Source organism: Prionailurus viverrinus, chromosome D1 (assembly GCF_022837055.1).
Source record: "Prionailurus viverrinus isolate Anna chromosome D1, UM_Priviv_1.0, whole genome shotgun sequence".
Classification (NCBI taxonomy): Eukaryota; Metazoa; Chordata; class Mammalia; order Carnivora; family Felidae; genus Prionailurus; species Prionailurus viverrinus.
The window spans coordinates 101,672,998-101,685,632 of record NC_062570.1 but is presented as its reverse complement, the minus strand read 5'-3'; the positions used below and the strand labels follow the sequence as shown (position 1 = coordinate 101,685,632).

General features: G+C 36.9%; 1 protein-coding gene and 2 pseudogenes across 1 annotated transcript; all 3 read right to left on the bottom strand.

Moving 5' to 3' along the window:
* On the bottom strand, positions 1-942 carry LOC125176912 (olfactory receptor 8K3-like). The gene has a single exon (XM_047878839.1). The coding sequence runs from the start codon at positions 940-942 to the stop codon at positions 1-3; it is 942 nt and encodes a 313-aa protein (XP_047734795.1).
* A 3,007-nt stretch (positions 943-3,949) lies between these two features.
* Positions 3,950-4,909, bottom strand: LOC125146565 (olfactory receptor 8K3-like; annotated as a pseudogene).
* A 6,549-nt stretch (positions 4,910-11,458) lies between these two features.
* Positions 11,459-12,411, bottom strand: LOC125176836 (olfactory receptor 8K3-like; annotated as a pseudogene).
* Positions 12,412-12,635: the final 224 nt, after the last annotated feature.

Below are 12,635 nucleotides of genomic sequence, written 5' to 3'. Positions count from 1 at the left end.
TTAAGAAAAGGTACTACATAACTTTTTCCATATCCTATGGAAAGCATATTTTACATCTACGTTCCTCAAGCTATAAATCAAGGGATTCAACATGGGGATGATGAGGGTGTAAAATATGGATGCCACTTTATCGGCATCAAAGGAATGACCAGACTCGGGTTGCACATACATAAATATCAGAGTCCCATAGAACACTGTGACTACTGTCAGGTGGGACCCGCAGGTGGAGAAGGCCTTGTGCCTACCCTCAGCTGAGTTCATCCTGATGATGGCTGCCAGTATCAGCAGGTAAGACACAACGACTACAAGAAGGGATGACATCAAATCAAAAACTGAGAAAATCAAAATTATCAATTCAATTTCACGCGTATTTGAACAGAGCAAGGACAACAAGGGAAGACTGTCACAGTAGAAATGGCTGATGACATTGTAACCACAGAAGGATGAACTAAAAATCTTTATGGTGACCAGAAGAGACACAAATGTACTGTAGAGATAGGGGATTGTCACCAGCATCTGACACACCCTTTGTGACATGATGACTGGATAGAGCAGAGGGTTACAGATGGCCACGTAGCGGTCAAAGGACATAGCTGACAGAATGAAAAGCTCGCTAATGATGAACACAATGTAGAATGCTCCCTGCGTGGCACACAAATGATAGGAAATTGTGTTTTCTTCCACAACAAAACTTGCTAACATTTTGGGTCCCACAGTTGTTGAATAACCCAGATCAGTGAGAGCCAGGTGTTTGAGGAAGAAGTACATGGGTGTTTGTAGCCTGGAGTCCACCTTGGTGAGGATGATCAGGCCCAGGTTGCCCACCACTGAGATCACATAGATGATGAGGAAGAGCCCAAATAATGGAGCCTGAAGCTCACGATGGTTTGTGATTCCCATGAGAATGAATTCATTCACCACTGTCAGGTTGTGTTTTTCCATGCAGGTTTACTGGAAAAATCTATCCTGAATAGATAATCAGCACAGTATAGCTTTCATGTTATATCATCTGGTTGTGTTTTATCCTGAATATAAGTAAAATAACAGTGTCAAGAGTCTAAGAAAGCAACAGAAATATGCAGTATTGTAATATTATATTATAAACACATTCATAGAAAATCCACACTTACAGCACATAAGACATTGCTTATAAGATGGTGAGCCTCTGATAAACTGCTTGTTACCAAGTACACACCTTCTTCGGTGAGAAATACTGAATTTGAATTACTTTAAGAAAAACTGTTACATGAACAGAAGGAGAAACAATATAGTGTTGTTTGGGTGCAGTGGTGTACGGTGAAAGAAAAAAATGACATTGCTGGTGCTGATTTCCTGTGAGATAAGGGAGAAGGGCTTTTGCTCTTGAGCTTGACATCTAGGCTTTCTCTCTTGAGTTCAGCAAAGCACAATTTTTTTTCACAGTTTACTATCTGTTTAGATGATCAGATCCTTGTTTTTTGAAGTTATACTCTTTGAGAAAACTATATATGCTTTCTGTCAGATTCCGCTGGGAACTGAACATGCTGTATATTTACCATCACCAAAAAACTGGATACTAAAAGTCTCCTAGGCTCCAAATATCAGTTTTCACACCTCAGTATGAGGTGGAGTTTCTCTTATTGCTCATTAAAAAGTAGGAAAAAATCACATTTATAAATTGATTTAAATAACTATCACAATATTTTTGAGAAGGGGATAAGAAGAATCTAGTCCCTAATGACTGATAATTTAGATATCAAGTGAACACCTGAACACCTACAGTTTCATAATTCTGCCATACATTTTATTCTTTAATTTTTTAACAATTTTTTAAATATTTATTTATTTTTGAGAGAGAGAAAGAGAGAGAGCAAACGGGAGGTGTAGAGAGAGAGGGAATCGCAAGCAGTCTGCACACCGTCAGCACAGAGACAGATGCAAAGCTAGAACTCACAAACTGTGAGATCATGACAGGAACGGACACCAAGAGTCCAACGCTTAGCAAACTGGGTCACCCAGGTGCCCCTATTCTTTATTCTTGACACTTTAGTTGGGCTTTATGGTAGCTCAGTTTTGACCTGTATTATTTTTATGATCAAGTATTTACATGAAACATACATTTACATAAGCAATATGGCACTGACATTTCAACAATGCTTATTAGCCTTTGTGAAGATACTTGAACAAGTAATCTGAAGAGAAAGAAGAACATTCTTATTTTGTCACACACTATCAATAGTAGAACACAGAAGCGAACCAGAAATCCTAATGTTTTGCTATGCTTTGACAATGGAATAAAACTGTTACCTTGCAAATGTCACCAAAACTATTTGGATATTGGTATAATACAACATTACATGAAATATTCTGTTTACCTGTGATCTAACTTCTGTCTTGACTTCCCCATGTGCTTCATAATACGTGAGATCATTTTATGGATTCTTTTTTGCCCTCTGAGACTCTCCCTGAGGATATGCCGAGCAATTTCTTGATCATCCCTGAAGCATTTGAAAGCTTTGCCGAATACAAGGGGGGATGTTTATTAATTGTGTAGAATACTTTGTATTCACCAGTGACTTAGTTTTTTTTGTCAGTTTGTGTATTACATTCATACATTTTACTCCTGATTAGCTCTTTTTCCCCCATGCTTTGATGGTTAATTTTATGTGTCCACTTGGCTAAGCTGTGGTGCCCAGTTGATTAGTCAAATATTAGTCTTGATGTTACTGTAAAGATAGTTTTTACATGTGATTAAAATTTAAATTAATAGACTTTGAATATAGTCATGTACCCTCCAGAATGTAGGTGGACCTCATCCAATCAGTTGAAAGCCTTAAGGAACAAAAAAATGAGATCCCCCAAAGAAATTATGCTCCAGACAGCAATATAGAAAATCTACCTCAGTTTCCCCTCTTTGTACTCAAGACTGCAATATCAACTATTACAATGCTGGGCTACTCCGCAGATTTTGCCTTGCCAATCCCAACAATCATATGCGTTAATTTCTCAAAATCTTCTCTCTCTGTCTCTCTTAAAGCTGTATTATCATATATTGTATACAGTTATATATGTATTTGTATGTTATATAAAAATATTTTGCACATATAAAATATGACATATTCATATATGTGTGTATATGTACGTATGTGTATGAAACCTTCTTTTGATTTCATTCCTCTGAAGTACCTTTACCAAAACAAACATATAGGGAAATTGATTAACATATGTTATCTACACCCCTAGCTTGCCAGTATTCCTTCAGTTCTATAATGGTGTCTTTAGGTGGATGACACACGGACTCATTTTTAAACACCGTCCCATTGTATTGTTTAAAATGATTAAATGAGTTACAAGTAATAATATATTGTGTATATAAGGTGTGCCCTTAACCTTTTTTTTTCATGTTTAAAAATCTTTTTGAATTTTGTGAAAGGAATATATAGAGTCTCTGGTTTATAAAAATAAGTGTTTAGTAGAAGAGACAGGCAAATAAGCTATGTGCAAGAATATGTAGGAATGGCACCTGATGTGGAATTGAAACTAATTGAGGCTAATATCTGAAGTATGAACAAGAATCAGAGGGGCGCCTGGGTAGATCAGTCAGTTGAGCGTCTGACTTCAGCTTAGGTCATGATCTCACAGTTCGTGGGTTTGAGCCCTACATTGGGCTCTGTGTTGACAGTTCAGAACCTGTAACCTGCTTCGGATTCTATGTCTCTCTCTTTCTCTCTCTCTGCCCCTCTCCTTCTTGCTCTCTCTCTGTCTCAAAAATAAATAAATAAAAATTTTTAAAAAAATTTTAAAAATCAACAACCTGTTAGAGGATTGTTCTCACTTGAAATTTTAAAATAATGAAAAATTTTATTTATTTCTATGCTTATCACATATTGATTGTTGCCCATCCCCTGGAAACAACAGTACAAGACTCCCGCAGAGTTATAGTTTACATTGGTTAATACATACTTTATGGTTAGTGTATCTTACAATGAATTTTAAATACCACAGTTGCAAATATCCTGCAGGTCCTATTAAGAGCATTTTTTTTTACCTCTTTGTTCCTCAAGCGTGGATCATTGGATTCAGCATGGGTATAAGTAAACTGTAATGTAAAATAAAGAAGTTATTTTATCAGTGTCAAATGACTGGCTGGATTTGGGCCATACATACATAAAAGATAGAGTACTGTAATATATGACTATCACTGTCAGATGGATCCACAGGTGGAGAAAGCCTTGTGCCTGCCTTCTTCAGAGTTCATTCTGAGGATGGCAACAAGGATCAGAATGTAGGACACAAGGACTATCAGAAGAGATGACACGAATTTAAAAGTTGAAAAGATCGGAGTTATCAATCTAATTTCGTAGGTCCCTGAGCAGAAGAAAGTTATCAATGGAGACTATCATAGCAGAAATGCCTGATGACATTACAGCTGCCAAATTATGAAAGGAAAATCCTTACAACAGTTAGCAAAGACAAAATGGTGCTGTACAGATAGGGTCTCAAGCAACTGACAATCTTTGTGACATGACGACTATGTAGAACAGAGGGTTACAGATGGCTACATAGCAGTCATAAGCCATTGCCAACAAAATAAAACTTTGCCAGTAATAAACATACTGAAGCAAGTGAATTGGGTAGCACCTTAGTTATACAAGATGGTAGGTTGAGCTACAGAAGAATTTACTAACATTTTGGGTCCCGCAGCTGTAGAATAATCCAGATCAGTGAAAGCCTGGTGTCTGAGGAAGAAGTACATGGGTGTTTGTAGCCTAGAGTCTATCTTGGTGAGGATGATCAAACCCAGATTACCCACGACTGAGACCAGGTAAACAGTGAGGAACAGTCCAAATAATGGAGCCTGCAGCTCAGGGAGTCCTGTGATTCCCATTAGAATGAATTCTTTCAACAGTGTTAGAGTGTGTTTGTCCATTCAGGCCATTCGGGAAACCTATACTGGGAATAAATATAAAAATAATCATTAACTTTCATGATATGATGGAGGTGACTGTTGTAATAAGTGATTAAAGGCCTAAATCTTTCATTATGGCCTGTGGCCTTAATTGGCTGTTCTGACACCCAACAGCTCAATTCTTTCTCTCCCAGTCCAGCTGAGCTCTTTACAGCTTTTTATTATGTAATACCAAAGACACAAACAAGAAAATTAAAAACAAATAAATGGACTTTATCAAAAGTTAGAAAGCAAATTTTTGTGCATCAAAGGGCACTATCAAGGAATGAAAAGACCCACATGATGGAGGAAATTTTAATTCACGTATCTCCTAAGGTTCTATTATCTAAAATATATAAAGGATTTTTCAACTCAACAAGAAAAAAACACACAAATAATCCAAATTAGAAAACAGGCTAAAGACTTGAAGACACATTTCTCACGGAAAATATAGAAATGGCCAATAAACACATGAAGAAATGTTTAACACATAAGAAATGCAAACAAAAACCACAATGAGATATCATAGAATGGTTATTGAAAAAGAAAAAGACAAATACAAACGCCGACAAAAGTGTGGAGACATTAGGACCTTTGTGTATTATTTTTGGCAACGTGAAATGGTACAATTTGATGGTTATTCAATAAGTGAAACAGAGGATTACCATTATAACCCAGCAAATCTATTTCTAGATATATATCCCAAGGTTTTGAAAACCACAGGTGCTCATACCAAAAAGTGTAGGTAAATGCTCAGAGCAGCTTTATTCACAATAGTTAAAAAGTAGAAACATCTTAAATGTCCATCAGCGGGTCCATCAACTGGTGAATGGATAACAGATGTGCTATATCCATACAATGCGATATTAGTAAGCCGTACAACGAAAAGAAGTATTAATATATGCTAGAGCATGTATGAACCTTTAAAACATTATGCTAAGTGAAAGAGTATAAAAGGTCACATATTGTAGATACTGCACAATTCCATTACATGAAATATCCAGAATAGGTAAATCCATGGAGACAGCAGATTAGTTGTTGTTTGTTCAGGAACACTGAATTAGTTCTGAAGACACAATACCTTTAGGGACATATTTTTAGTGGGTATTAAAAAGCATTGTACATCTCCTGGAATAAATGAGAGTTTTATTTTTATTTTTTTTAAACAGGTGCAAATATTTTTTTCAATGTTTATTTATTTTTGAGAGACAGACACACACACACACACACACACACACACACACACACACACACAGTGTGAGCAGGGGAGGGGCAGAGAAAGGGGGAGACAACAGAATCCGAAGCAGGCTCCAGGCTCTGAGCTGTCAGCACAGAGCCCGTTGCGGGGCTCGAACCCATAACCCATGAGATCATGTCCTGAGCCGAAGTCGGACGCTTAACTGACTGAGCCACCCAGGTGCCCCATAAATGAAAGTTTTAAAAAAGTGTTCTTTTTTTCTGAATCCGTGCTAGTAAATATGAGTCTTCCTATATGTGAAGACAGATATGAGATATTTTTTTCACTGTCTTTATACTTCTATATAATGCATTAAACTCTTCTCTGTCCCCGTGGTTTATTTATACTTATATTTATATTATATTATATTATATTATATTATAATATTATATTATTATTGGAAATAATCTACTTTGGACCATTGAAATTGTTATTTTTTTCCTGCTTAAGACCCTACAAACATGTAAAAACAATACAATGGGCAGAGATTTAGCATTGAATCTTCACTATAAAACTGCTCTATGAATAGAAATGAGAATTAAACCAACCCCATCCCTGCCCCATCCCCCTGCCAAGTAGAGCATTCAACATTAAAAAGAACGACCATAAAGGTATACTATGATTATAGATAAATAAAATATGCATTTAAATACATATATTTAAAAACCGAAGTAACTTTTGAGGGAGAATAAAGGGAGTTTTAGAAAGAGCTACTAAATAAATAAGTGGCAAATTCACTTTATTTTTATGTATGTATGTATGTATTTATTTATATTTATTTATTTTTTTGCTTTTAGTTAAGTGCCCTTTTCTTTCTTTCTTTCTTTCTTTCTTTCTTTCGCTCTTTTGTTCTTTCTTATTTTTCCTCCCTTCCTTCCTTCCTTCCTTCCTTCTTTCCTTCCTTCTTTCTTATTATTTAAATCCAGATTAGTTAACTTACACTGTAATAATGATTTCAGGAAAAGAATTTAGTGATTCATCACTTCCATATAGCACCCAGTGCTCATCCCAGCAAGTGCCCTCCTTAACTCCCATCATCCATTTATCCCATCCCCCTACCCAACACCCCTTCAGCAACCATCAGTTTGTTTTGTTTTTAAGAGTCTCTGATGGTTTGTCTCCCTCTCTGTGTTTATCCTATTTTTGCTTCCCTTCCCCTATATTCATCTGTTTTGTTTCTTAACTTCCACATATGAGTGACATTATGTGATGTTTGTCTTTCTCTAACTGACCATTATTTCACTTAACATAATACACTCTAGTTCTATACATGTTGTTGCAAATAGCAAGATTTCATTCTTTTTCATTGCTGAGTAATATTCATATATATATATATATATATTATATATATATATATGTATGCATATATACACACACACACTACACCTTCTTTATTCATTTATCAGTCTATGGGGATTCGGGTTTTTTCTATAATTTGGCTATTGTTGATAGTGCAGCTGTAAACATTGGATGCATGTGCCTTTTTCAATCAGTCTCTTCAGCAAATGGTGTTGGGAAAACTGGACAGAGGCATGCAGAAGAATGAACAAGGACCACTTTCTTGCATCATACACCAAAATAAAATGGATTAAAGACCTCAACATAAGTCAGAAAACCATCAAAATCCTAGAGGAGAAAACAGGTAACAACTTCTTTGACCTGGGCTGCAGCAACTTCTGACTTGACTTGTCTCTGGAGACAAGGAAAACAAAATACAAAATGAACTACTGAGATCTCATCAAGATGAAAAGCTTCTGCGCAGTGAAGGAAACAAGCAGCAAAACTAAAAGACAACCGACAGAAAAGGAGAAGATATTTGCAAATAATGTATCAGATAAAGGGTTAGTATCCAAAATCTACAGAGAACTTATCAAACTCAACACCCGAAAACAAAGAATCCAGTGAAGAAATGGGCAGAAGACATGAATTAACACTTTTCCAAAGAAGATATCCAGATGTCCAACAGAAACATGAAAAGATGCTCCATATCACTCCTTATCAGGGAAATACAAATCAAAACTACATTGAGATATCACCTCACACTGGTCAGAGTGGGTAAAATGAACAAATCAGGAGACTATAGATGCTGGAGAGGATGTGGAGAAACGGGAACCCTCTTGCACTGTTGGTGGGAATGCAAACTGGTGCAGCCACTCTGGAAAACGGTGTGGAGGTTCCTCAAAAAATTAAAAATAGAACTACCCTATGACCCAGCAATAGCACTGCTAGGAATCTACCCAAAGGATACAAAAGATACAGGAGTGCTGATGCATAGGGTCACATGTACCCCAATGTTTATAGCAACTCTTTCAACAATAGCCAAACTATGGAAAGAGGCTAAATGTCCATCAACTGACGAATGGATAAAGAAGATGTGGTTTATATATACAATGGAATACTACTTGGCAATGGAAAGAATGAAATATTTTTTTCCTTTTTTAAAAATTTTATTTAATTATTTATTTATCTTATTACATTATTTAGCGTAATAATGGTTTCATGAATTAGAATTTAGTGATATATCACATACATTGTTCAAACAAACTTTTGAATGTTAGCTATCACAGCTGAAATTAGTGACAGAGTATATTCCTTATTTACATTTATCTAATGGAGAATTTTTTTTAACACACTTATATATTTTTGGCTGTTTTGATATCCTCTTTTGTAAAATGTTTCTTCAGGTTTCTTGCACCTGCCAACCCACCTGTCTTATTCACTCTCAATAGGTTGACTGTGTTGATCATCCTCATTCTAGGAGTTAGGCAATTTGTTGTTTTGTTTTGTTTTCTTTTACAAGTTACTTTGAAAGGGTGTGCATATTTTTTTAAAGATGTTTTTAATGTTTATTTATTTTTGAGAGACAGAACGTGAGTGGGGGAGGAGCAGAGAGAGAGGGAGACACAGAATCCGAAGCAGGCTCTATCCAGGCTCTCAGGTGTCAGCACAGAGCCCAATGTGGGGCTTGAACTCACGAACCGTGAGATCATGACCTGAGCCATGTCAGATGCTTAACCGACTGAGCCACCCAGGCACCCCAAAAGGGTGTGTATATTTCAAATGAGGTCTCTGTGGATATTTTTTCCACTTTTTATGGTATATTTTTATTAATACAAATTTTCATTCTAAATAGAGTATATTTATCAGTGTTATTATTTTTTTGTACCCTGCTTAAGGAATCTTTGCTGATCCCATCATGAAGATATTTTACTTTACTTTAAGAACCTTTTTCGGTTTCAGTTTTCATATTCACATTCATAACACAGCTCAATTAATTTTTACATGCAGTATATAAATGACCAAAATTCATGTTTTATATAGGAACCTAATTGAATAGGTTAATCTACTGGGAAGCCCTATTTTCCCCATTACTTTGCTGCAGGGCTTTTGTTTTATTTTTATTTTTATTTTTATTTTTTTCAACGTTTATTTCTTTTTGGGACAGAGAGAGACAGAGCATGAACGGGGGAGGGGCAGAGAGAGAGGGAGACACAGAGTCGGAAACAGGCTCCAGGCTCTGAGCCATCATCCCAGAGCCCGACGCGGGGCTCGAACTCACAGACGGCGAGATCGTGACCTGGCTGAAGTCGGACGCTTAACCGACTGCGCCACCCAGGCGCCCCAGGGCTTTTGTTTTAAAACAAGTGTTTGAAAACACACTACTCTACATGTGAGTATTTTTGGACCTTATTTTATTGATCTCTCTGTAAACAAGTGCACTAAATACACATTTAAAAAACTAATCTAGCTTCAGTAAAGGAATTGATATCTGTTATTAGAAGTCCTTTGACCTCTTCCTTCTTCTAAGATATTGCCCTGGCTATTCTAGATCCTTCATATTTCCATGTAATTTTTTATATCAACTTAAGCATTAAAAACTACAGCTGAAATTTTTATTGTATCTGTGTTAAATCTATAGGAAAATTATTTATTTATTTACTTATTTATTTATTTATTTTTAATATATGAAATTTATTGTCAAATTGGTTTCCATGCAACACCCAGTGCTCATCCCAAAAGATGCCCTCTTCAATGCCCATCACCTACCCTTCCCTCCTTCCCACCTCCCCCCCCCAATCAACCCTCAGTGTGTTCTCAGTTTTTAAGAGTCTCTTATACTTTGGCTCTCTCCCACTCTAAATCTATAGGAAAATTTAGATAGCACTGCCTTCATCAAAACATTTATATCTTCCAACCAATGGACGTGGTATATATTAACATTTATCTCTCCTTTAATAACTCTGTAACATTTTTCGGAGTGTCTAGCAATGAAATTATGCAAATTATTCATTAGGATTTTCTGAATTGTTAGACAGATTTTTTTTCTAGTGTAGTCAATAGTTTCAAATTTCAATTTTACTGTTTTTTTGTTAGTGGATAGCAAAGTAATTGTTCTTTAATATGCTGATCCTATATCCAACGATCTTGTAAAATTCACTTATTATTTCTAACAGATTTTTAAAATACACAATTAACGTCACTCAAAAATAGCCAAACTTTTATTTCTGCTTCTCTATGCATATATGTGTTCACGTATCATAGTGTGACAGAAATCTAAAATGTCACCCACCACAGGAAAATAGAGTTAAAGTGTCATTAAGGCAGATATTGTTGATTAGTCATTGATATAACTATATGCCTAGCAACAAAAACCAATACAGGCCATCTTTTATATGTCAATATGCCAATGTTGTGGGCTCTAGGCCACACACAAAATATTTAATAAAAGACATAAGAGGGGCGCCTGGGTGGCGCAGTCGGTTAAGCGTCCGACTTCAGCCAGGTCACGATCTCGCGGTCCGTGAGTTCGAGCCCCGCGTCGGGCTCTGGGCTGATGGCTCAGAGCCTGGAGCCTGTTTCCGATTCTGTGTCTCCCTCTCTCTCTGCCCCTCCCCTGTTCATGCTCTGTCTCTCTCTGTCCCAAAAATAAGTAAATGTTGAAAAAAAAATTTAAAAAAAAGACATAAGAAAGCCTTTTAAAAATTATCTAATGGCAGATGTATTAAAACAGACTTCTCTTAAGTTGAAACATGAGTACTTGGCAGTGTGAGAATAGAAATCAGACCTCAGTGTTTTACAGTAATACTTAAGGACCAATTAAAGTTGATAACAGAAGGATGATCACTACTTGAACACCTACAAGTTGAAAACAGGAAACACATTCCTAGTTTCCCATGGCTTTTACACAATACTCCTTTCTAAGGCCTATGACATATAAAGACAGTAGTCTAGAGCCTAATTTATTATATATTTATTATTATTTTATATATGCAATAATGCATACTCACGATAATCTACACAGGCCGTTTGTGCAGATTTTTCCATATCCGACGCAAGGCACCTTTTACCTCTTTGTTCCTCAAGCTGTAGATCATGGGATTCAACATAGGTATTATCAATGTGTAAAATGCGGACGCAATTTTATCAGTATCAAAGGAATGACTGGATTTGGGTTGCACGTACATAAAGAAGAGAGTGGCATATAATACCACGACCACTGTCAGGTGGGATCCACAGGTGGAGAAGGCCTTGTGCCTGCCCTGTGCAGAATTCATCCTGAGGATGGCCTTCAGGATCAGGATGTAGGAGACAAGCACTATCAGAAGAGATGACACCAAATTAAATGCTGAAAAGATCAGTATTATCAACTCAATGTCATGTGTGCTAGAGCACAGCAAAGTTAACAAGGGAAGACTGTCACAGTAAAAATGTTTAATGATGTTATGGTCACAAAAGGATGACATAAAAATCTTTATGGTGGTTATCAGAGAAAGAAAGGCACTGTAGACATAGGGGACAGTCACCAGCACCCAGCACACCTTTTGTGACATAACAACCATATAAAGCAGAGGATGACAGATGGCCACATAGCGGTCATAGGCCATTGCTGACAGAATGAAAAGCTCGCTGATGATGAACAAGATGAAGCGCACCAGTTATAACTGGCGCACCAGTTATAAGGGATTGTGTTTTGATTACCTATGAAATTGACTAACATTTTGGGCCCCACAGCTGTTGAATAACCAAGATCAATGAAAGCCAGGTGTCTGAGGAAGAAGTACATGGGTGTTTGTAGCCTGGAGTCCACCTTGGTGAGGATGATCATGCCCAGGTTGCCCACCACTGAGATCACATAGATGATGAGGAAGAGTCCAAAGAAGGGAGCCTGCAGCCCTGGCCGGTCTGTGATTCCCATTAGGATGAATTCTGTTAGCACTGTTTGATTTGGTTGGTTCATCCAGGCCATTAGGAAAAATTGCTGTGGGAAGAATCATCACGTGAGTCACTGGCATTCAGAAAATGACATCTGTTAACTTACTTAGTATGCAAAGCCATTGTGATTAAGAGAAATCCAAGTTTTAAATATTTTTTCATGTTTATTTATTTTGAGAGAGAGAGACAGAGCGGGCAGGGGCGGGCAAGAAAGAGGGATAGATAAGCCCAAGCAAGCTCCACGCTGTCAGCGCAAAG